The 26049-nt window shown below is 37.9% G+C and overlaps 2 protein-coding genes across 5 annotated transcripts in view; both read left to right on the forward strand.

Moving 5' to 3' along the window:
• The first annotated feature begins 357 nt into the window (after positions 1 to 357).
• On the forward strand, positions 358 to 6556 carry ppm1da (protein phosphatase, Mg2+/Mn2+ dependent, 1Da). Its single transcript, XM_084418814.1, has 6 exons — positions 358 to 971; positions 1943 to 2171; positions 2796 to 2920; positions 4436 to 4617; positions 4701 to 4931; positions 5037 to 6556. Exons 1-6 carry the CDS (start codon positions 488 to 490, stop codon positions 5415 to 5417), a joined length of 1632 nt encoding a protein of 543 aa, XP_084274940.1. The 5' UTR covers positions 358 to 487; the 3' UTR covers positions 5418 to 6556.
• Positions 6557 to 7144: 588 nt separating this feature from the next.
• bcas3 (BCAS3 microtubule associated cell migration factor) overlaps positions 7145 to 26049 on the forward strand; it is a 230896-nt gene continuing 211991 nt past the window's right edge. For 2 of the 4 annotated variants that reach the window (XM_084419501.1, XM_084419503.1), the window contains exons 1-7: positions 7145 to 7512; positions 8200 to 8291; positions 8497 to 8551; positions 8759 to 8834; positions 9675 to 9781; positions 15181 to 15262; positions 18890 to 18962. In XM_084419501.1, the coding sequence (XP_084275627.1) occupies positions 8221 to 8291; positions 8497 to 8551; positions 8759 to 8834; positions 9675 to 9781; positions 15181 to 15262; positions 18890 to 18962 (464 nt within the window). In that variant the 5' untranslated portion in view covers positions 7145 to 7512; positions 8200 to 8220. The remainder of the gene's footprint in view (positions 7513 to 8199; positions 8292 to 8496; positions 8552 to 8758; positions 8835 to 9674; positions 9782 to 15180; positions 15263 to 18889; positions 18963 to 26049) is intronic. The other 2 variants (XM_084419502.1, XM_084419504.1) reach the window with 1 other exon arrangement.

A 26049-nucleotide genomic window follows, 5' to 3' on the forward strand; every position in this document is an offset into this window, starting at 1 on the left:
TATCTATCTATCTGTATGCAAAATACTTATTATATACACGTGTGTGTGTGTGAGCCCTTACTCATCCCAACCCACATGGGAGTCATGAGACAGACTGGAAAGTCAATACAAAATTTCCCATGTCAAAACTACTGCAATACAGGCGCTGGAAGAAATTAAATTAATAGTTCATTAAAAAATGTGTGTGATATGTGTTTCATGCTTGTCAACTATATTTACTAACCATAGATAAATAGATAGATAGATGTTTATTATTATATTTGTTAATATTGTAATACTTTTTTATGTTATAGCAATCTCAATGGCTCTTCTCCGTCAAACCAATGGTCAAATAAAGTCTTCCAGTGACCATGCAGTGAATTACCATGGTGGCTCTGCGCATGCCCACAACATCGAAGGTAAACAAAGAGGAAAACGCGCACCCGGCCTGAGTCCTGCCTAAACATTAAACGCTGCTCTTCTATCGGCCTTTCTACCTGATCAAAACATGGATGTGACATTTTCATGTCGAGCCAGTATTTATTATGACCAAGGCGGTAGGAAATACATGGAGGATTTAGTGACGATGAAGCAGGAGGATGAGCCGAGTGAGGATGAACTGAACGCCGCCGAACGTGGCGAGATCGCGGCACCAGCAAAAGACCAAAACCACGACGCTTCAATCCAAGACTCCATTCCTGGATCTATCACTGTTACCTATGTTCAAGATGATGATCCTAGCTCTACTCTTCAGCAGGCGTCGATGCCCACCTCGTCTCGCTCGTCCAAACACAACCGTGGTCCGCGGGCTGTGTCTATGTTCGCCGTGTTCGACGGACACGGGGGTCCGGACGCCGCGCGCTTTGCTCGCGACCATTTGTGGGGCCACATCAAAAAACAAAGAGGCTTTTGGTCTGATGACGACGACGAAGTGTGCGCGGCTTTGCGAAAGGGATTCATCTCTTGTCACCATGCCATGTGGAAGAAATTACGTAAGTTGTGAAATCGAAATTCATAGGTTACATACATATACATAATGTTCTCGTTTAACGCTGCTGGGTTAAGTCCCTGCCATTTTGGACGTGCATTGCAAGGGAGAGAGTCGGAGCACATTTTGAATGAGGGCTGCAACATCAGATGCATCCCGCCAAAAGAAGTTGCACAACCCCTGCAGGTCACACCGAACAATTTATAAACTTCTGAACTTAAGTGGCAGCACATCAGATAGTATCATGCTTACAGGCGGAAATCACAACTCAACACTCCTGACACCTGCAATATGAGTTAGTTTTCTAGATGCACATAGCATTTTTATGCTACTTGAAACGTTTTTACTCAAATAAATGAACAGATGGTTTAAGAAATATACTTTAATGTAAATTATGTACATTCACTTAATATGAAGAATGTAACTGTATCAGTAAAAAAACAAACAAAAAAACTGTCAAATGCCCTCATGGCCGCCGCAAGTTGACAACACGTGGCTAGCGTGTCATGCAATAGCAAAAGAGCAAGAAAACCAAACAATATAAGGACAACCCAGTATGTATTAAATATACAACATAGCAATAGAGCCAAGTTAAAGGGATTGTTTACCAGCAAATGATGATGAAGAATTATCATTTTTGGGTGAACTATCCCTTTAAGTTCAGAGTGATTATATGACCTTAATTCTTTTGATCGATTGTAAAATTGATTAATATCTAATTGATTCTGCATTAAAAGGATAATTCAACCAAAAATGTTCCTAATTTATTCACCCTCATCATTCCAAACCTGAGTGGTTTTCTTACATGGAGCATGAAGAGTTGAAGCCAAATGTCTAGCATGGCTGTTCCTGGACTCCATGCACTTGCCGTTGCATTAAATATACAGCTTGGACTTACATTTTTGCATCTGTTTTAAACAGAATGGTTAAGTCATCACTGATCTGTTTTGAAAAATTTAATCTGCTTTCTTATAGCGGAATGGCCAAAGACGGTTACAGGACTTCCTAGCACATCAGGCACAACTGCAAGTATCGTCGTAATACGACGTGACCGAATGTATGTTGCCCACGTTGGGGACTCAGCAGTAGTGTTGGGGGTGCAAGATGACCCCTTTGACGAGTTGATTGGAGCGGTGGAAATTACGCAGGACCACAAACCTGACCTCCCGAAGGAAAGGCAGAGAATAGAGGGGCTCGGTGGCAGGTGATTTGTTCATTCAAACAGTTAGTGACACACACAACTAATCTGAACTGTATTCACACACCTTTGGTACCTTCTGCTTTTAATAAAAGATGTGTGGAGGCGTGTGTTAGCCACACAGATGGAAGAGATTTTTTTTTATGATTTGATGGTAGACTTTCATGTTTTGCTCTTTTTGGGTTAACCTTAACATGTAACCATCATCGTCCTTTTGTTTTATGTCAACACTCATAAGGAAAACACACACTTCAACCCTGTGTGTCTGCAGTGGTCAGACTGGTTTTTGTTTGTGCACCCACCCAGAGCTTTAAAAATGGGACAACATTACCAGACACGCTCTCACATTTGGTCTCATTTACATAATCTAATCACAAGCTTTCTTTGTCTTTTAGGCTAAAAGAACTTAAGCATATCAACACGATATAGACCAACATTCAATATGAATGTCTTCCCCCCTTTTTTTTCTTCTTTTTTTTTATAATGGCTTATGGTAATGTTTAAACTCTAGTGAACAAATTTTATTTGAGGTCAGTCTTCGTATCGATATTTTTGGTCAGCAGTTGTTTTTGTATATTAAACTTAAACTATGATGAGATCCACAACTGATCATTGACATCTCTCTTCTAGTGTCATTAAAAAGTCTGGAGTCAATAGGGTCGTGTGGAAGAGACCCAGACTCACCCACAATGGACCAGTGAGAAGGAGCACCGTCATCGATCAGATCCCATTTTTGGCTGTGGCTCGAGCTCTTGGTAAGGTGCACATGAGGGTTAAGCTATTTTGTAACATGAGGTCATCTTTGGAAAAACAGTGACAATGTTGAGTTTGAATGCATCTGACAAGTCAGCAGAGACTGTGTACTGTCCTACAAATTGCAACATGCCACCATGATAAACTGTTCTTTAGCAACAACAAACAGAATGTGGAATTGCAACACTGGCTGATTAGAGATTTAGCAAGGACTGTGATGGCCTGGGGCCAGCGTGAATGATGCTCTGGACAGTTAATGGAGTTGGCATCATAACGCACTTGAATGGACAAATACAAACACAATTGTATCATCAACATGCCTGTGAACAGTTGGGAAAAAATTAGATTTTAATATATTAGATACCGGCATTAGGTTTTAAAGTGACAGGAGCCTAATATACCTGCTGCTGTCTCTGTTCTTAATGTTAATCAAACAACAAAAGAAAAAGAGAATCACTCACTGCTCTTAGCTGAATAACTTTTAGCTTTAATAAGGAAGGACTAATCGATATTTAATTTATACAGCAAAGAATGTTATTTTACAGTTGATTACTTAATTTAATTTGTGTAGTATTTCTCACCTGAATAATACTATTGTTAGACCTACCTAGGTTTTATAGACCTTATAATGCAAATCTTAAAAATGGGTGATGTCATTAATTACTCTCTCATGTTGTTCCAAACCAGTAAGACTTCAGTTCCGAAGATCTTTTTTATGAAATCTAAGAGCTTTCTGTTCCTCCATTGACAGTCTATGCAACTACCAATTTGACGCTTCAAAAAGTTCATAAAGAGATTGTAAAACTAATCCATATGAGTTGAGCGGTTTAGTCCAAATTTTCTGAAGAGACTTGTTCGCTTTATATGATGAACAGATTTAACAGATTTAACTTTTATTCACATAAATGCTGATCAGCGAACATAAACAGAAGCTTAACCGAACTTGGTTGACGCACAAGAACGAACCTCATGCTGTAGCTCAAACGTGCTGCGTAACACGAGAATGAACCTCATTGGTTCTTACTGAAGCTCAAACGTGCTGCGTAACACACGAGAATATACCATTGGTTCTTGTACGTCAAGCAAACATGCTTGAGCTTCCGTTGACCACAACTGAAGTGTGTTGATGAATATTTATATGTGAATAAAAGCCTAAATTCAATCTGTTCATCATTATAAAGCGATCGTGTCTCTTCAGAAAATTTGGACTAAACTGCTCAATTCATAAGGATTAGTTTTACGATCTCTTTATGAACTTTTTAAAGTGTCTGTTGTGTAGCTGTCTATGGAGAGTATAGAAAGCTCTCAGATTTCAGTACGAAAATCTTCATTTGTGTTCCGAAGATGAACGAAAGTCTTACGGGTTTGGAATGACATGAGGGCGAGTAATTACAGAATTTTTGGGTGAACTGTCCCTTTAACTGAATAAATGTGTCCAAAAGCAACTGATTTTCACATCAGGTTTTTTTTGTTGTTGTTCATATCCAGTAATGTAATGTATATGAATGTGTCCTCAGGTGATCTGTGGAGTTACGACTTCTACAGCGGAGAGTTTGTAGTGTCACCAGAGCCTGATACTGCTGTTATCAAGCTAGATTTGAAGCAGCACCGTTACATCATCTTAGGCAGTGATGGGTTATGGAACATGGTATCACCGCAGGAGGCTGTGTCTATTTGTCAGGACAATGACAATGCCAAGGTGAATAATGTAAAATGATGCTTCGACTAAGGTTGTAATCTTCTTTTAAAAACGTTCGCTTACCTGAATGTTTATTCCAACAGGCGAAGAACCAAAAGGAAAATGTTTCAAATGCCGTTCTGCTTGTGAACCATGCCTTACTGAGATGGCGTCAACGCATGCTCCGTGCTGATAATACCAGTGCCATTGTTATCTGTTTGGAGCCGTTCGGGACATCCAGTGAGTGCTTGCCACCTTATGAGATTGTGTATAATCTACAGGGACCAAAGTGTGGCTCTGTTCCCGAATCTTGCACTGACTCTTTGCCAACTCAGGTTAGGAACGTTTATGATTTTCTAATTGACAATACAACAGCAGTGTAGATTAAGATGAAAAATAACACCACACTCAAGCTTCATATGTAGTTCCTTCTTTTTTAGGTTCCTGATACTCAAGGACAGCACATCCCAGAGAAGAAAAATGGCAGCTGTGATACAAGCGCAATATTTGAATCATCTCCTGAAAGCCTTACAAGCTGTGAGGACCTGCCTTGTGATGACTCACTGGAAAATGAGGCCAATTGTGATAGAGTGCCTACAGGCAAACGGATGCTAGAGGATTCTTCCTCGCCTGTGCTGAAGAAACCCCGTCGTAGTTTGTCCCAGTCCCCTTTACATGAGTCCTCATGTACATCCTCCTCACAGAATTCGAGCATACAGTCCTCTGCGAGGAGCGACGGCGGAAGTAATGGTCAAAAGCAGTCTGAAAATGTCCAGACGCTGCTTCAGCAGCATGGGAAGACTACTGTATGTGTTTGCTGACATTCATGGTCCTATTACAATGCAATCTGTACATTCATGCTGGATAGTCAGACTTTATTCATATAGTTCATATAAGCTACTGAGAAACCAAATCCTGAAGCAAGTAACCATGTCAAAAGAAAAATCACTAACTTCCATTCACAACACTCCTATTTTAGTGTGTTTTATGTATGTTTTATTCCATATTTTGAAGACTAATGAAAAGAAAATGTGTTTTGTTAGATTTTAAAGGGTTTTAGTTTTTCCTCCATTGTGTGTCCAGTTTTGTAATGCTTCAGGTCTGTCAGGTAGGCATGATTGGTCAACTAGGGATTTTTGCACTTTAAGTTGAATTTGTGCAGTCTTTGTGGAAGATGGGAAGTTTGTGGGGAAAAATGACCAAAAAAAAGAAACGGTGTCTTCTGAGAAGATATTTCCCTGCAGCTTACATGTCACCTGTTTCAAAAAAAATTCATCTACTTGGGATCAATGCTATAGTTTTTTTTTTTGTACATGGTTTTACTGAATAAGAAGAACGGTGCATCGTGTGTAGTGTTCACTGATGTCTTAATCCTCTGTCATAAGGTTTAATGTTATATGCAAGCATGAACTTTATTAATTATGCATTATGGATTTTAAACATTACGCTTATTTTAATGTTTCCAGGTATTTCATTAACTTTGTTTTTTTTTCTCAGATGGGAGAAATTGTCATTCTAAACTGAAGGTGCTGCTATGCTAAACAGGTCAATAAAAGATTTTTTTACAACAAAAACTTTGTTAATAAAAACATTGAATACTGTTGTTGAGGGGACAAGTGAAAAGAAAGAGGATTTCAGTTAACATGATAACATCTTAAGTTATTCTAATATTACAGGTTTAAATCATTTTAAGTTATACTTTGAAGTTTTTTTTATTTTATACAACTTTGTATACAATACACAAAATACATCAACAATATGTTCAATGTCATTTAGCAAAATGTATTTGCTAAAATAAAAATAGCAGGAAAAATAGAAGATAGAAAGAAAAGACCATGAGGGTAAGATGTTATTTTATACAACAGTTAGAATGTACAAATTAAAGTCATTACAAATTGAGGTTGTTTTTACTTGCTTTCTTATTTACTGAGGATGAAATCATTTTAAGGTACATTTGAAATTCAAAAAAAAAAAAAAAAAACTGGTTTGCTGTTGGTGAATTTACAGTTATGTATATAACATTTGCTAAGAAAATAAATTACATTTATCACAAAGCAAGCTTTGTTTTTAGTGGGGTCAAAATCAAAGTATCCAAAAATAATATCTTTAATGGTTACGGATACATCTTGCGGGATATTATCTTTAATAAATGTGTCAATATTTTTCCATAGTTCAGAAAGAAACATGACAAAAAATAAATGATAAACAGTTTATGTGTGAACTTGGCAAAATGAGCATCTTGTGTCAATATTAATTTTATATTTAATCATAAAATATTTAACAGGGTAAAATGTTTTTATTATTTTGAAAGACACTTCTTTTACTTTATTAGTGGGCAAATATTTTTGTTGTAAGGACCAATTTATTTAAATTTTTTTCCAATTTAAATTGTTAAATTAATTATTCCAGTAAAAGATCGCAGGAGAGTTATGCTTAAAAGTTAAAAAACCCATTCATAGCTTCTTTACATTTTCTTTCCGGAATAAGCCGAGGATGAGCGAAGTATCTCGACTAGTGATCATCACGCGATATTTCGATGTAAATAAACACAACAGCGTGACGTGATGTAACATGCAGGTTTATTCAGGCTGCTCTGCGCATTTTAAAATGTCGAAATGTTCGTAAGACCGCGAACCAAATAAACCTTGCTTTATATAACACCCCACCATGTTGTGAATGTTAATTTTAACAACACATCAGATTCGTTCAGGAAACAAAAAAACCTAAACAGCTCCTGCCACCCCCGATTGGTCAGAAACGACTAAACGCCCGCCTTTGTCGTAAGTCTGTTGGCTACTCGTCTACGACGCTCACCTCTGATTGGCTTAAGCATCTGTTGTTTCCGCTGCATGTCAGCTTCACTGTGGCGTTTTGTGAGGACCTCTGTTGATCCGAATTCAAAACACAAAACCTCTGGTTAGTACAAATGTCTCTTCTTTAATCATTCACCTGCACGTTTCTAGCATACCTTATATATGTATTTCTTTCAGGACGTCTTATAAGTTATTGTCATTGCTCAGTTTTATTGTCTTTAAAGCTTTATGATTGACAGCGGTACTGGCTAAGCTAACAGACAAACTGTGGAAATAGTTGATATGATGAAATGTCTTGTACTGACACAACTGACAGCTGACACACTATTGACCTCTGTGTACATTGTTTCACTATAAATTATGTTAAATTTATGGTAAAATGTAACTAAATCAAGAGTTACTCACATTGTTATGCTGATAAGAAATGTATTTGCATCTTATAGTTTGGTTATTAGTAAATATTGCTTCAGAGTGTTTTCTTTTGTTTATCTCGCGCAGATGTCTGTTGTCATAACTAGTAACTTATGTGTTCTAGATCATTTACATGATCAATGCTTAATAGGAATGTGCCTATGGTGCAGATTAAACTGATCCAGGCACATCTTTGCCTTATTTGTTTACATCCATCTGCAAATATCATTTGTTGCCTATTACTTCTGTTGAATTTGGGGTAATATAGATCAGAATGATCAATGACAAGCAGTACTTAAAAGGGAGGCATCTCTGCAGTAAAGTTTAGAGTAATGATCATGTAAAAACCATGACCTTATCTTCTCATACTCTGGTCCAGCAGGATACTGAGTGGTTGGCCATGGCGTCTGACTCCCCGCGCAGACCGAGCCGCTGTGCTGGTGGGGTTGTGGTTCGAGCACAGGCTGCAACGTAAGAGCATAATGAATCATTTGTGAAATGAAATTTCACTGTTTTTTTTTTTATTTGGAAAGCCAAATGTTCAGTATTGTAAATATTAAGATGTCGCAAGCAAAAAAGGGACAAAATATTTTGTCACTGATCAAGCTATCAGTATTGTCTGGTCTTTTCTTGTGTGGTTATTTTTTTCTTGACAATTGGGTTTACTCTTTTGCAGAGAACAGTCATACATGGAGAGCGTAGTTACGTTCTTGCAGGATGTAGTCCCTCAGGTAAATGCCTTTTTTTTTTTTTGTGTGTGTTCAAAACTGGAGATTTACATTTTTTTCTTTTTTATTATTTAATATACATGACATGCTGATCTATGGACAATTCAAGGTGTTAGTATATTTCTCTTGTAAAAGCATTTAAAAAATGTAAGATAAATTGATTGATAGTGAGAGTAAGAACGATTTATTAATGCGTCTTTGAAATTTCAGGCGTACACTGGGACACCTCCAAATGATGAAAAAGAAAAGATAGTTTGGGTCCGTTTTGAAAAAACAGACATCAATGGTAAGTTAATTCTATTTTTGTTTTAGATGTTGTGGAAAAGATCTTTTGTTTTGTCATGTTAAATTGATGCATTCACACATTGGGTCTTAGCTTAGGACTCAACTATTGTGAACCGTTTTTAATTCATTTTTAAGGCAAGCCACCAAAGTTTGATATTGTGTTTTTACACAGCAGAAGAAACCTTTCTAAAGTACACTACCGTTTAAAAAGTTTCAGTTTATTAAATGTTCATTGTCACTTTTTTGCGTCCTTGCTGACTGACCCCAAACTTTTAAAAGGCAGTGTAAGAAGCAGTGAGAAATCCTAAACATGGCTATCACAGTAGTTCATATTTATCTTGTCATATTGGGCTAACAAAGGTTTTGATTGCACCACTGCTAGGTCAGCCAAATGCTGAACATGCTCCTCATCCCAGCAAACATGTGGATGAGATGACTGTCAGAAGTTTAGACTTCATCCGTTACTGCCAGTTTTCTTCATGAGTTTATTTAGCCTGTTTGCATCCCTAGCTTTGATCCCAGTGCCCTAGCCTATAGCACTACAGCAGAACATTGATAGAACAAGTGACATGTCTTGCTTCACTGCATAAGACTTGTATTGACATCCCAGCTATGAGCTTTGCTTTTACTTTTTCATTTCATCAGAAGAATAAACAGCGGCAATCAGAAAGGTTATAGATTTCGCCAACTTTTTAATCATTATTTATGTATTCCGTTGTTCTGATCATCTTGTTTGTTTGTTGCGTTGTTTAACACTTATGCCAAGACTTTGTGGTTTACTTGCTGTTTTCTGTTTCATGTCTGTTACGCTGACAATGAGTGTTTCTTGTCCTGTGTCCAGATGTGTCCCGCCTTCCAGAGTTCCAAGAGATGCACGGCAGCGGCACTGACCCGCCTCTCTGCTTGATGATTGGCTACACTGATGGAATGCAGATTTGGAGCATATCAGTGAGTGCATTTTAAACTCTCTCTGCCTTCACCACACTGGCGGCAACCGAATGCGAATACTTCTATGTAGTTGACTATGTAGTAAACAAAAAACAGAATGTGAAAAGAGCAGTATGTCAGAATTCACAGTATTTGAACTGCAGGCCAAAAAGTACCCGGATGACCTACTACTGCCGGCGAGATTCCGAAGTGCACATACAATGGACAATTTACTGTCCCATGAGGCTACTAGAGAGAAGTCGTGAATGGCAGTGAAGTGATGCAACTGACACTGTCTGTCACATGACGAATGTAGTATGTACGGATTGCATTCATACTACACACATTCCTACTAAATAGAACATGCTTTTTCAAAAGAAGTACCTACTCAGAGAGGATGTGATTTCAGACGCAGCCATTGTGTTTTTGTCTTTCTGTATGGCTGCTATAAGGGGATGTCCACACAGACAATGTTTTGCATTGGCAAACCAACCAGAAATCAGCCATTTTGGTGACAGTGATAGTTTAGACAGTGAAGGTCTGTGGTAAATCCAGCACTGACTGACTCATACTACCTGGTGTAAACTGTATTATTTGTCCTTCATTTTTTAACTGAATAGAGATATTGTCTTTTTGTCTAATTTTGTATTCAAATATAATGTTCACTCAAATTTTACATAAAGGACATTAAGATTGATGTTTTTGACTCGCTTGATATTGCTGACTTGCTGTTGTTTGGTTTCTGTGTAATGCTATTACTCTTTATCACCACTCGGTGCCGCCATAGACAAAGAGAAGGCTGTGCCCTTGAAGAATAGAGATTTTATTATTGAAGTTGGGTCAATGATGTGAAGAGACATGCTAAGCTCTGAATCAAGTGTCAAATGTAAAAAAATAATACTAACTAAAAATTATATCACTTCCCCAATAAAATAGGGAAAATGTCAGCATTTTGATTTTAAGGTTTCTCATATGGTTATATAGATCAAGATATCTATCAGATTTTTTTTTTTTCAACCTAACTTAGCATTTATTTTAGAAATGTCATGACAGTTATCGTCTCCGAAAAGAGTTGCTTCTTTATGAAATGCATTTGGATGCAGTTGAGCATCATATCATCACAGACATGAGCTCACTATTTTGTGCAAAAAACGAATATCACACTTTTTTTGAAAGTGTTGAAAGCGTCACACTGTCTGGCCATTAGTTGCCTGTAAAGCGTTTGTGACAGTTGCTTAGACGGCACCTTCTGTAATGGCGTTGAAGGGAGGAGCAGGAGTGGCACTAGCCGTGGTACATTTCTGTGTTCCTGTGCATTAGCATCTCGGTGGAGCGGAATCTTTGATTGAGGTGTTGCTGGCTCGCAGGAGATAGCATGAAGATTAGATAGGGCTAATTGAAGTGGTGTTGGAGTAAAGGGATGACATGCAGTACATTGGAGGTGTCTGCTCTGCTGTTATAATTAAAGCAGCCTGATGCGTTTCACTGTTTGAATAGGTTTTGCCTGGTTTATGCCATATGTAAAGGGTAATTTTTAGTTGTTTAAATACTTCTATCCCAGTTCAATGTGTGTTCAACGAGATTGATTTATTAGGTATTTCATTGTTAATTTTTGTTTCCTTATTTTAATTTTTTTTTTTTACATTTAGGTTTTCTTTGCCATCACTCACTTTATTTAAATTTGGTCTTTAAAATCACTTAAAAAAATCGAATCACTTTAAAATCACTAAATAATTTGATAAATACTGTTAAACATCATTTTTAGAAAATCAAAATGAATATCTGTTTTTCATTCTGTATGTGTACATTATGTCTAAATTCATCTCCTGCATTTAATACAATTGAGGTCAGGTTTTAGTGTTTATTTTGCTTTATTTTGAATTTATTAAGAGAAAATGGTATAAATGATATACATTTTTAAACATTGTTTGCCAACAGTATAGACTTATGATTTAATATATAATTTTAATTATTAGACAATATTATACCATTTAGATATTATTGTATTATCCAAATCCCACATTTGCTTTAGTATTAGCTTGTCATGCACATTTTTTGTTTTTCAAAAGAAAATTTAACCTTTAATTATACCCATTTTATTTATGTCTTAGTATTTTTTTTTTTTTTTTTTTTTTTTTTATGCATACAATTCATTACGTCGGTCACCTGCTCTCTAGATATTGAATTGGATCTTGTAATATTGGATAGGCTTTATTAGGGTGAAATATTCGATTCTCTTTACAGAAACAAATTGTGTTGAACATTTTAAAGTCTGAAGACCATTCTAAAAGACTTAAGTTGTTGGTTGCAGTGTATAGGAAGCAGATCAGAAGTTCATATCTATTATTTCTATCATATCAAGAGCCCTGCAGACCAGGAGACAGAAAGGTCACCAATCATTCTTGCCTAATGTGGGTTATTGTCCTCTGTCTGCTCTGCTTTCAGATGCTCTCCGCTTTCTAAGTATACAAACGGAGCTGCCGTCTCTCTCAGCTCCAGATGCTGTTGATTCACTCTGATTCGCTGAATTCCATCACACAGAGTGGCTGGAGATTAACAAAACTCTTTCTACACTGTATCCATGTGAATGAAACTACAAGAGGGAAAAAAACCAAGAAGCCTCAATTTTGCATATTGCTGTGATAAATAGTAATGTAATAGCTGAGAGATTGGTGATGGATGCCATCACTAAAGCCGCGTAAAGCGAGGATGAGCAGTCTGGTAATGCACAATGACAGTCGCATTAATGTAAACCTCACAATCCGCTAAATTCCATTATTCCTCTGCCCTATTTGCCAGCCGGGGGTTTTGTTTTGTGGTGGCCCGCGTGCATTACCTCTCTCTCTCTCTCTCTCTCTCTCTTGTTTTCTCCCCTTCTGTCTCTCTCGACTCTCTCACATCAAATGTACCGTGCTGTAGATGCCATATTAATCTCCCACTTTGCAGTTTCAAAGTCTGCACCGAGCACTTTTAATAAAAACATGACTGATCCTGCATTTGAAAAAGCTACTAATTGTGCAAAAGAGCGATCATCCTCTGGGTTTATCTGCTTGAGACACATGGATTATGTCCAGTAATGTGATAAAGGACGTTTCTGTAATTTAACGCACATAGAGACGCACATACAGGGCTTAATTCTTAAAACAAAAAGCTTGAATAAAAGGCTGTAAGATGTGGGGTGCCAATCAAAATATTTCCGCCCTTGCGATGTGATATGCCACTCCCAGCTTTGGTTTCACAGATCTGCATTTCCAGCAGCTTATTACAGTGTCAGTATGAGAATGACGTGATTAAGACTAATTCGATTTTTTTTTTTTTTGTATTAATATTACAATCTATCAAATGTAGCTGTTTGTTCTAAGTGCTGGATATCGGCCTGGGCCAGTTAGTCACGGTCACGGCGGTGTTTTTTTTGGGGAGCACGTTGACAGAGTACATGGTAGCTTTAGTTTTGTGGTTTAGTTGTTGGCTCATCCTCCATCCTTCATGAGAAGTTTGTTTCTGTCAGTTGTCCTTAATTTGTCCTAGTCTGTGAACAAATCTCTCTTTGTTTGCCTCCCATTGTTCTTTGATTTCTCACAACCACATTTTTGCCCCTGAATGGCATTGAATTGATCAGCAGTTTTGAGTTTTCTTACATGGGCAAGGGCAGGAAAAGGCTTACTAACTCCAGCAGACTAGAGACTCTTTAAAAAAAAATCTTGAAACAAGTTTCCTGAAAAACTTTTAATTGGTTGCACAGCAGATAGTACCTCCCCAAAATGACACCATTGGTTAAGTCAGTGTTGCTGGATGCTCAAACAATAGCACAGAACCACAATGTTACACTTCTCAGGGAAATCAACCTACTAGTGTGTTACTTATAATTGAATCTTCATATTAAAGGAATAGTTTACCCCAAAATGTTTTTGTCATTTATTCACCCTCATGTCGTTCTAAAATGCACTTTAGTGATCTTTTAACACCTGTGACTGGATCTCTTGAGTTGAACTGCACAACCAAATCACTGTGAATGAATCATTTAGACCACTGTTATGAACTGGATAAATCGATTCTTTTAAAAGATCCAATTCAAAAGAATGATTAGTTTGTTGATCGAACATCAGTGTTTCTCATTGCTACTTTTCCAAGAAGAGCTAGATCAAAGTTTGAATAACAACATCTGGTACTTTACAGCTTCAGAAGGCTTAGAATGAGTCATATTATTTACCATATTTAAGCTTTTTTTTTCTTCTCATTTTGGAGCTTGACAGCCCCAGTTCTCATTCACATTCATTATATGGAAGATGATAGCCTCAAAATAATTAACAATTTCCCCTTTTGTGTTCCACTGAAGTGGAGTGAGACAGGGTTTGGAACAACATGAGGGTGAGTAAATGATTCACCCATGATTAACGTTTTTGGGTGAACTGATCCTTTAAACTGGGATAGGATATTTAGCTTTTAAAACAACACAAGTGTCATTTAATGTCAGGCACATACGCGGTGCGTTTTTTTGCTGTCACGCGAGCTCTCTGGCATTTTTTTTTATTTTTTTTTTCTCTTGAGAGAAATCGTGTGGAAATCGTTGATGTTCGTATGGTTGCGGCTCGCATTGTGTGAGCGGAATGCCGAGCTGAGGACATTACGAGCACCTCTCGACCTCCTGATAATTTTCAAACATGTTTAAAACATTTGGGGGGTCTGCCCAATTTTGACCAAATTTGAAGTACAGTCGTGCCGTGTACCAGCTGCTTTGATGCGATTATTAGGTTAAGTGTCTTGTAACGTGTTCAATGGCGCATGCCCACCCAAGTGTCCGAACTCGCACAGTGTATGCCTGCCTTAGGAGCAGTTTGTCAATGACTGAAGGCCATTGAGTGTTGTGGCTTTCATCCATTTACCGTTCATATCCGAAGGCCAGATAACATTACACGGTAGTGTTTTTTTTTTTTTTTTGTAGTGTAGCTTTAGTTTGTCCACAGATGTCTGATGTTTATCTTCTAGTTGTTGGGTGACTCCTTATCAAACCACATCACAGCCACTGCAGACCAAACAGAGCATTGTGTGATTAAGTCAAGTACTTTTATTTCTTTTAATCAGGGATGCCACAGTATTTAGGGCATTAGTCATGAGTGTTTCTCAGTCGAACACTCTGTGCCAACGCTTTCTAACAGAAAGTGTTAGCTGATGTACAATTAAAAGATAAGATGCTGGAGCCCCGTAAACTCTACTGTAGTTTTATTGATGCCTTTTTGTCCCTAGACTGATAACCTTTGTGATGTTGCTCTGGTACAAACCCATACACACCTTCAAAGTTTATGCATCACCACATTCACACACCCACCGTCCTCTTTTCTGTGTCTTTGAACTGAGTTTATCTTTCTAAAATCACTGTCTGTTGTCTTTTAAGTTTTCCTGTTTGTTTCTTCTCTGTGCAGCTGAACGGGGAGGCGCAGGAGCTGTTCTCGGTGCGACACGGGCCTGTGCGAACTGCTAGGATCCTGCCTGCTCCACATATCAGTCAGTATCAGACACCCCACTGCCTCTGTCTCTGTCCTTCTACAGAGCCACCCATAGCCACATACATGCATTACTTTTATCTTAAAGTATACCCTTAAAACATTTTGGGTACACTTAAAATGCATGAATAAATGTGCTAAAATAAATTCTTTTTGGGGCCCACTGTATAGTTTAGGACTGTGGTTCTGAACTAGTTCTCCACCCAGATTTTTTCCTTCAAATCAAACAAATTAAATGTATTAATGCTTCATAACATAAGCCCAGCAATATGCAAAATTGTTAACTTGACATATACTACCATTCAAAATTTGTGGTCAGTAATTATTTTTAATTTTATTTTTAAAGAAATGAATAGTTTTATTCAACAAGGATGCATTACATTTATCAAAAGTGACTAATGATTTTAACATCCAAAAGATTAATCTTTTTTTACTTATTATATATATTATTTTCTATTTAAATGCGTCAAAAATACAGAAAAAAAAGTGTATCACGGTTTCTACAACCTATCATGCAACACAACTATTTTTTAACATTGATGATAATAATAAGAAATGTTTCTTGAGCACCAAATCAGCATATTAGAATGATTTCTTAAGGTTCATGTGACACTGAAGACTAAGTAATGGCTGATGAAAATTCAGCTTTGAATTTTTGAATCAGCCATTACATTTAAAATATATCAAATAGAAATGGTTATTTTAATTTGTAATAATATTTCACAATATCACTGTTTTTATTGTATTTTGTTCAAATAAATTCAGCTTTGGTAAGCATAAGAGACCTCTTTGAAAAACACTAAAACAATATTACAGACATTAAACTTTTGAACGGTAGCATCTGTGTCTTTGTCGACTGAATTGCAAGACAATAAATTGTATGTAGTGTTTTTTTCTCGCTTATAAAAGTTGTTAAGCGGTTTAATTTTGCCATCCTAAGTATGCCAAACCTTGATTCGAAAAAGCATGTAACTGCCGAAAACTGATTTTATTTTCTGCAAATTTCTAGACAAATAATAGTGGCAAACATGACATGCTATTTGTGTAACATATGACCTGAAATAAATCTAAGCATAGCGGGAGATCACCCTCTGTCAACGCATATTTCAATTTGGGGGTGGACGCTTGTTCTTGACAAGCTGAAAATTAAGATGTCACTGGAATGTAGAATTTGTAATAATATTTCAAAGCAGCAGTTTTATATGCCGTGATGAAAAGAATTCTGGCAGGGGCTTCATGACCCCAAAATGTGTTGTAGGTTTATTCTGGAAAACAGTGGGGGGGAAAAAATGCTAAAAATGTTGCACGCTTAGATTTATTTCACGTCATATGTTACACAAATAGCATGTCATGTTTGCCACTGTTATTTGTCTAGAAATTTGCAGAAAGTAAAATCAGTTTTCGGCAGTTACATGCTTTTTCGAATCAAGTTAAACCGAGATGTGGCAATTTATAAAATTCCATGTCTCTCTTCCTTACTGGCTTTTCCATATATCATGTTTAAATTAAAGACTACCTCCTGTTTCTTAATAGTGCAGAGCGCTTGCCAGAGCCCGCTGTTTTCCCATCATAATATTAAAATCAGTCCTTCACGATTATGTTGGCTTGCTGTCAGCTGGCTGCCTGGACTTTTACCGCCGCTCTGGCAGAGAGGAACTGCAGACTTCTGAGATTTTCCTTCTCTTTCATCACGGCTCACTCATTGGCCATCGCATGCCTGCTTTCATTCCATTTGTTAAAGGACGAAAATGAATACTCTGACAAAAGAATGCACGCTACATCTTACTAAACTAAAATACATGCAACCTGATTAGGTGTGATTTAAATATCGATGTTTTGCCAAACTGTCCCATTTTAATTTCTTCTTCCTGATTTATGATTTTGCATACTTTCTGTGACTAAAACAGGGTATTAACTTATTTAAAATTCTGAAATCAGTTCAAATTATTTTTGTTTTGTTAATGCCTCGCTAAATAAGTGTCATGGGCATAATCAAATGTAAAAACAAAAGGAATATGAAATGCAGTCATATTGTAGTGTGACATTTATGTGCCGAATTTGCGTTCTGTCCTTTCTGCAGATTTAAACAATGCACAATAAAGGCATTGAACGCCGGCTGGATTTGGATAAAAGAGAATTGTCATAATAAGAAGCAGCAGACGGCCAACACATGAGGAGAGCGCTTCTCAGCTAAATCAAATGAATTGTACAAGTGGGGAAACTGATTGCGATCTGTTTGGCGCAAACAGTGTCATACTGTAGTGGGATTAAAAAAGAGTAATTGTTTTAGCTGGGTGGGCGGATTTGGAAAGTCCTGAAAATAGGTGTCAATTTTAATAAGGGAAGGTCTTTCCCAGAATAAAGGAGGAAGTTCTGCTTTCTCTAAAGAGGCAAACTGACTTTTTTCCCCACATCCGTTCTGTTTTTGACTTCTGCTGTTGTTTTTGAAATGATTCATTTCTAGGTGACAGCTACAGACGGTCATATCCACAGCTGACCAAAAAATCTGCCGTTGCTTCCTCTCCGCTTAAATTTATCCCACTGTTGAATGCACCTTCGTAAATGGCCCCCCATCAATGTATTATTTACTGAAATGCAGGAAATTTGTTATGTCTTCCAGAAAACATTCCCCTCAATAATACTCAGCATGAGTTGAAAATACAAATGAAAACCACTTGTTTCAAAGTCCAGCCGTTTTTCGAGGCGCACAGCTACAGGCGGAGAGGAGCACGGCTTGGTTTTCTGCCCCTTAATTGTTCTTTTAAATAGAAGGCAGCTGTTGTCTTTTAGAGGCCTGTTGTATTTGCATTATGATTGGATATCGTGACCAGTGGCAATGTCTGATGACAGAGATGTGAAGATGGAGGAGAGGCCCTTTAAAGTGTTAAGGTTTGTGAATGACACATTCTCTCTCTCACGCCATGCCACAGGGACCATGCTTTTCTGGAGCTGATTAGTGTCATGGCATGGCTGCACAAATTACAGCTCCACAAAGGCTAACATCTTCTTCTATCCGGACATGAATGGAAATCAAGAGAATTAGATAAATATGGGATCTGTAAACTTACTGCGACATGTTTTCTCCAACCAAAATATGCCTACCGGCCTTTTGCCATTCTGTAATTCCTCCGAAGCCTTGAAATTAAAGCCAGTGAGACACAAGACTCCATCTAAAGCTTTGAAGGCTTTCTCTATTAGAGTCAGAGGAGAAATGGTTTTCGTTCAACACATTGCGCTGAGTGGCGTTTCTGTTCTCTGTCTCCATTTAATGCCTTGCATGCTGGTATTTTAATTTCATTGATCTTCAAGTCTCTGTGAGGACCAAGGCATTATTTTTTGGTGGTGACAGTGTGTGAATGTCAAAGCTGACAGGAAAGAGGTGCCCTCTTTGTTTTTTTTAGTATTTTTTTTTTTTTAAGGACATTTTCAAGGCATCATTTTTAATTACAGATCTCTTGTAATGCAATCAGTACGCTTCCTGTTGCTGTAGTTTTTTGTAAAAGCTTGAGTTCGAAGGGTGGGTGGCTTTGGCAGAGAGACAGCGGGCCTCATATGCGTGTGGCTAATGAATGTCCCTCTTTATGTGGGTCAGTGGTTAATTTTCCCCTTTCTGTCCCTCCGGCTGCAGGTTCCCTCAACACTGACAGCTTCGCTGAGAAACGGCCCCTCCTTGGCGTGTGCAAGAGCACGGGCTCTTCGGGGTGAGTGCACAACGACGATGTCACTTCCACTGTCAGCTCGGCCTAGTGTTTTGCATGGTGCCAGAGCTTTCCTATTCGCAGGTCACTCCTGATTGTTTTTCAGCTACACAGTTTCAGCACAAGCTGGGATTGATGCCACAATAATAGAAGGATTTGATTTAAAAGCACAGTTTTCTTTTTGTACTCTGATAATGGAAATCTTTCAACATTGAAAATAATAAGAAATGTTTCTAAAAAGCACATTAGAATGTTTTCTGTAGGATCATGTTACACTAAAGCACTGAAGACTAATGGCTATTGAAAATTTGTCATCACAGGAATAAATTATATATAAAATATTTGTTATATATATATGTGTATATGTATGTATGTATGAAACATATACATAGTGCACACTGAATAATTGTTAATTTTCAGCTTGTCAGGAACAAGCGTCCACCTAATTAAATTGTTGTCAGTTGTTTTCATTATCAAATATTATCTTTTTTTTTTTTTTTTTTTTTAGCACTTCAGCCGTTGTTTTTATTTGTGATTGTGAAGGTTTGAGCTGTGAAAATATTCTAAAATATTATTTTAGACTTTTGTCAGCCTTGTTTTTTATTGTTCATTTGAGAAAGGCCAGTTGAGGTTGAATGCAGGTCAAGGGCATTTAAGATCTTTGGATTTTTCCCCAAGTGAAGTTTTATAGATATAATAGGCTTGCATCCATCTCCTGCTGTGTGCGACACAAGTGGAGACATGTAAAACTCTTCATGAGGTGAAGCCCATGTGCTAATGGAATGTTCCATCGTTGTCCGGTTTATGGCTTTTTCCCGTTTTAAAGCGTGGTAGAGTCTAAGCCACATCCCTCAGTGTGTGCAACATTTAGATGTTATGAGCTACAGATCCTAAGTGCATTTGAAAACCTGTAATTTGTTATACATAATAACCTGCATCAAAGGTCTGATGGGGCCAGGGAGTGGTCTGGAGAGAGACGGCCAAACCCTGCTGACTGACTGACCAACCCGGTCAGCTCCAGAGGGCCAGATCTGCAACCTTGGACTCCTGACAGAGACAGACTGCGATCTGTGAGAAATATGCCCCCTTAGGGAGTGAGAGGGAGCAGGGCGCATCAGTTATTGGCTCTTCTCCTCCCCTCAGCTACGTCTGCCACCTCTTAAAACGAACTCCTCCGCTGCAGGCAAATCTTAACTCAATATTTCCTCCCGAGGAAATAGAATAAGGAAGTCTGTCTTCAGCACACTTTGATGGAGACCACCGTCCCAGCCGTTCCAAGACTAGAGCTTTGCTCTGCCGGCGCTTATGCAGCCAAACGCGCCGTGTCCGCCCCGACATGGAGACAGGCTCTGGCGGTTTGGCTTTGTACTCCAGCAACGGTTGGTCTAATGCTGAAAACATGCCTCGTGTTGAAAACCATAACCCTCTCCCTCCGGGTGAATGGTGTTGCCGCTGCTACGTTCCAGTAGAAGTGTTTGGTAAATAGCCTAGCTCTGTGTTTTTCTTTTTTTTTTAAAAGACTGCACTGTGCCCTGGTTCTTTCCCCTTTACTGAAATAGTTCATAAACTTACCAAAGTCCTCACACGATTTTTAGTATATAATCATTTTGAAATAACAGCTTTTGTCAACCACCAGTGTGGATGCTGTCTTGACACTCAAATGGAAAACAGATTGCAGTCTTGGCCGATACAGCACTGCTGGTTTAGAAGTTGGTTCACTCAGCTTTAGGCTTAGATTACAAGATTTGCAAATTAAAGGAAAACCAGAAAGAGGAAAAAGCATGTGTGCTAAATCCTTCGTTGCAGAACTCCAGCCAGACACATTCAACATAATTTTATCAATGGAGGGAATTATGTCTTAAGTCCAAACAACGTATGGATCTGGTGAATTTCCTGACAGAAAAGTACACATGCCGCCCTTCTATAGCGTTCTATAGTGCTGGTAGGGTTTGCAAATTAGCAAAGAATGAATGTGCTATTCAATCCACTGTTGGACCCCGCTTGTATCTGGAAGGGATTTGGTTTTCCACAGTACCATTGTTTTCTTTTTCTTTTAATTAGGGCTACAGGTATTACACTGACGAGGTTGAGCCTGTGTTCTCTTGTGCCAAAACGTGTCAATCATATCCATTTAAAACAAGCAAACAAAAATAAATATGTAAATTGAGTTCAGTCTGAATTTGGCAAGAGTAATAATAATACATAGAATTACATATTATTTGCTGCTTGTCAGTTGGTTGTAGAATATTCTCATTAAAGAAAGTGTATGTGTGTGTATATATATTTAACATTTACGAGTATGCTAGATGTAATATAGCTATACAACTTTTAATTCATGGATCTGAAATCTAACAACATTAAAACCATGAGTAGAAATCGAAAAGAATTTAAAGGAAAAATAAATGGTTACCAAAAATGGCAACCATTTGCTTGCAGAACATTTGGGATAACCTAAGGAATACAAATCGGTCTTTAAGCTGGATTTAAAATCATGCCATTTAACCAGTTGTGGCCTCTGCAGTGAGTATGTTTGGAAGGGGTAAAAGTTCACCCTCTCAAGAGGCCTGCTTTTGTTCTCTGGATTGTGGAGAAATTAAGTCGTTGGGCAGGCAGAAAACAGTGCCCTCTCTTCCTTCCCCTCAAATTTCCAGATCTCCATGGAGAGGATGTGGGTGTTTTTTTTTGCAATCCTCTAATGCAATCCTCTGTCATTGTGGAGATTACAGCTGGACTTCTGTCAGGGACTACAACACGTGGAGGTTCGGAAGAAGGTCCAGTCCCCACAGGCATAGAGCCATGACTTTTGACTCTATGGTGGCCACACTGTGCCTGGCTCCGGGATGGTGGCAGAGGTCCAGTGAATCTCCCACTGTATGGCTCTGAAGAGCAGAGCATCAACCCACTGTCTGCTCAGTATTATCAAAGAGATCTTTTTCCTTTTTCTTTAACCTTGGCCCTAATTGTCCTTACTCAAAGCTGTATCCATGCAAAGTCCTGCTGGCACCCACTGCCTGCTTATTAATTACACAATGGCTTTGAGGAGCGGAAAGCCAGTGTTGTCCACTGACTATTTTTAAAGCGATTTAGCTAAAGCCTACTGTGCTATTAAGCTGTGCTTTTCATTGCATTTTTATTGAGATGTGAGAAATCCCTCTTAAGTGTATTAAATGATAAATCTCTGTGCGTTTGTATTAGACACAGGATTAAGGGAGGATTGGGAAGTGATGCTTTTAGAGCCCATGAGCCTGTTACTCTCTTGCCATCACACCTGGAACTGTGAGATCTCTTGGCTCGGTGGTTGCAACCTTGCAGAGATAAGTGGAGGTAAATAGGAGACATGTTGTCTGGTGGTGGTATCATTCGAAAACATTGCAAACGCATTTTACTGTCTCAAAGTAAATTTAAAGGGACTGTTTACCCAAAATGGTAATTGTCGCCATTTCATTTCTATAAATTAGATGGTAGTTTATTAAGTGGCTAGAAATAATTGTTTAGCTATTTTTACATTTTTAGTTTGTTTGTACACACCCAAATATTAAATGAAATGTAATATTTCTTCTCTCTCATGCTTCTGGGTCAGTTGCCTATTTTTTTGGCCCACACACAAGAAATGAAGGACTGTTTGTCTCTCTCCTCTGCCATTGCATTTGATGCATGGGTCTGCTATAAAAACCAGTGTTTACTTTTGGTTCCTTATGTGGACATTAAAAAAGATTAGAAGAAATAAAACCTCTTTTTTTTCATGAATCATCAGAGATGTCCAATTCTTTTTTTGGAAGCTCAGGGAGTGAAACGCAATGTTAAAAGTTTATCACTCCGCCTCACACACATTCTCTCTCTCCTCTGTCATTTGTCATGTTTTACCATATCTGTGTTTTGCTTCATATTTCAGTGTAATTTGAGGTAGGCGTTATGATCACAGTGAATTCTCCTTTACTGTAATTTTATTCTCATTGTTGTTTTGTTTGTTATCATTGTCCATTGCCATTATTGTTGCTTGTTCATTGTAAAGTGTCCTTGAGCCCTGGAAAGGCTCTATATAAATAAAACTTATTATTGTTGTTATTATTATTATTATGATCTGTTGATAGGTCTGACAGACACAATCCTCACTCTTACAGTCATGTTAAAGATGAATGTGTTTCCTTCTTGTGATGTATCTTCCACCCTTCAAGTTATATGGAAAGTTCAGGCCAGGTGCATTGTTGGGTCTCAGATCATCCCTGTGTGCTTTTTCATACTGACTGGATGGCCACATAATTCAAGCTCCCTGAGGATGGGAATTGCATGGCTTTGAAGTTTTCCCTGTTTTTCAAGGGCACTTGTCTCAGATCGGTTTTCCATGAGCATACTTCTCCTTATCTTTCCGATTAATTGCAGAGGAGGCGCACAGGCGTGTAACATCATACTTTTCATGATTGTGCAAATTTAGGACTATTGTGCCTATTACATGTCTTAAGTGAATTTTTTTTTTTTTTTTTTTTTTTGCAGTATTTTCAGGATTAGGGTTTTTATAGTTGAATAAGTAGATAATAGGACCTTATCCATAAGGACATTTGAGATATGAAAAGCTTTTCTCAGACCTGTCCACCTCACCATCCCTCTCTCCCTTTCCAGCGTCTGTTCAAATTATTATTATTATTATTATTTTTTTTTTTTGTAATTAAATGCTGTAAACACCAGTACAAGAGCACCAGTGCCTCTGCAACAGGCTCCTCATTTCAATGTGTTTCCAATATGCATGCGAATCTGTGTAGAGCCCAGTGAAAGGGGAGGAAATGTATTTCTGGCAGTGCTGCAGACATGGAGCTGCGGTTGAACTTTTTACCCTAATTACTTTCCCGCTAATGCCCACGGCGTGCTGGAATCAAAGGGCCCCCTCAGGCCCCAAGAAGCCTGTGATGTGGCCAGCGTTTGTTGTGTGTTGAAGCTCGGCTTGAGAAAGACAGGGGCAGAAAGAGAGAGAGAGAGGGCGCAAAATTGTGACAGCTTTTTTTTTTTTTCTTCTCAAAAATGTCTCAGTTACCACCCACCTTACTTGTTGCCTACAAAAATAGAGTAATTGTTTTCATCTGTGTTTTTACATTGCCGTACTTGGAAATAGCTGTTATAAATCAATACGATGCTGGCTCGAGGGACTTATCACGGTCCAGAGATCAGAGTTGCGATTTGTCTGTTTCTTCATTTTCCTCAAACACCTTTTTGAAAAGGAATGTCTCACACTTTAAGCATCTGTTTTCCATGTTCCTCAAATAATAACAAAAAGCCTTAGAGGATAATAAAAGATCCTCATATCTTTCCTTATCTCAGAAGAAACGTTACACTGGGTGGGTTTATTGCAGTTTTAGATGATTCAGCTTTTGAACAGACTTAAACTTTGTCCACTTTTAACATATTTATTCTTATTTTTATTAATGGCATGTTTATTGAGTTTAGTTAGTGAATTAAGCTCCACATTATGTTCTGTGGTGTGTTTCTCAGAAGGTCGCCTGGTATTTTATTTGGTAAGGCAGTATTTGTTTTGCATTTCCAGAGCATGTAATTGTCTGTTCGTATTCGGAAAGCTTGTAAAGTAGCTGAAGCCAAAATGCGATGACGTCGCCCTATAAATGGATTTACTCGCTAGCGCTGATCTGCGTTTCCAGACTTCCTATTTTATATTCCTTTCCCCTTGTCAGTTTCTGTTCAGGATAGTGAAATGATTTAAACCTTACAATGTTAAAAGCACCAAAATGGTTATCTAACAGGGTTCAGAGTCATGCTGAAATACAGACATCAAAAAGTTTATGAGATTATAAAAGTGATGAGTTGGCTAGCTTGTCACATAGTGGTGTAATGTGCGTAATTACCATTGTAAACATATGTGTTGCTAAATTTAAGCCTGACCTTAACTGTAAAAATTGTTAATGTTCCACTCGAGAGTAACTTTTCCCATTTGGTTACCACGAGGGAGGCTGAGACCAGAAAAAAAGGCCTTTTTTATTGTCTTACCATGTTGAGGGGAGATGGATTTTGCAGGTGTGTCTTGGGAAGTTTTGTGAGATTGTACCCAGCTATTAGACTCGCAGTTGAAATTGTGGATATTCACGTTTAAAACAAGTCAAGTCAAGTCGAATAAAGACATTTGAATTTAGCAGACATGAACTTGTGAGTGCAGGTCACCCTTACTTCCAGTACGTAAAATAATTGTGACAAATAAAACAAAAAATACTGACTATTTTTTTTAAACACTCAGTGACAAATTAAGTAGTGCATTTCAGTGAGAAATAACCTGATTTTGAACAGGAGAAAAATCGATTTTTCTCTGCTCTTTATCCTTAAAAATTATGCTATTAAAAAGTTAATACACAATAACTTTTATGACCCTGTGTTAATCAGATTTAGTATATGTATTAACTTGGCCTTTGCTAAAGAAATGGCCTGGATGAAAGTGACATATATAAAGTCGGATGACTGAAGCCATGGGACAGGTCATAATATCTGTGCTCAATATCACCTAAAAGTGTGCTACACTGAAACGCTGATATGATTTTATAACGATAATTGAAATTTACTGACGCTTTCAAATCGAAGTCTCGATTCTCAGCGAGAGGAAATTGTATTATGTTGAGCATGCACTGTGTCCATTAGAAGCGGGCCATTAGTTACAATGCAAAAAGGCAAACAATTGAAGTGGCCAATTTGATGATTCTTTTTTCAAGGCTATCATTGTCCCGTTAATCAATCTGGGAGCATATCATTTGTGTCACATTGGCTCTAAAACGCTTTAAATTGGATTGATCTGACCCAGATTATATTGAAATCAATGAATAGTGGCTCTAAGACAAGTTTAGGAAGTTAAATGCCCCTATTAATCTTGGTGTCTGAATCCAGTGGGGGTTTTAGCCATGATGATAATTTCTTTGTAGATAGCTGTCTCTCTCACCGAGACTTCAAGCGTCCGCAGCTATAAAGGACACTAGAGGAGAATAAAAATGCAGACTAATAGCGTTTGCAGATTTCTACAGTCCATTTGACACACTTATGCTATGTTCACACAGCAGACACGGCAAGGTTAGTCCCCAAAAATGATATTAATGAATTCAGATTC

Source organism: Rutilus rutilus, assembly GCF_951802725.1.
Source record: "Rutilus rutilus genome assembly, chromosome: 9".
Taxonomy (NCBI): domain Eukaryota; kingdom Metazoa; phylum Chordata; class Actinopteri; order Cypriniformes; family Leuciscidae; genus Rutilus; species Rutilus rutilus.

Bases quoted from the DNA above. Each gene is read 5' to 3' on its own strand.
- ppm1da (XM_084418814.1), top strand. From the start codon at position 488: ATGGATGTGACATTTTCATGTCGAGCCAGTATTTATTATGACCAAGGC. The intron at 2,921-4,435 runs GTAAGGTGCACA...ATGTGTCCTCAG, and splicing joins GGCTGTGGCTCGAGCTCTTG to GTGATCTGTGGAGTTACGAC. The intron at 4,932-5,036 runs GTTAGGAACGTT...CTTCTTTTTTAG, and splicing joins CTGACTCTTTGCCAACTCAG to GTTCCTGATACTCAAGGACA.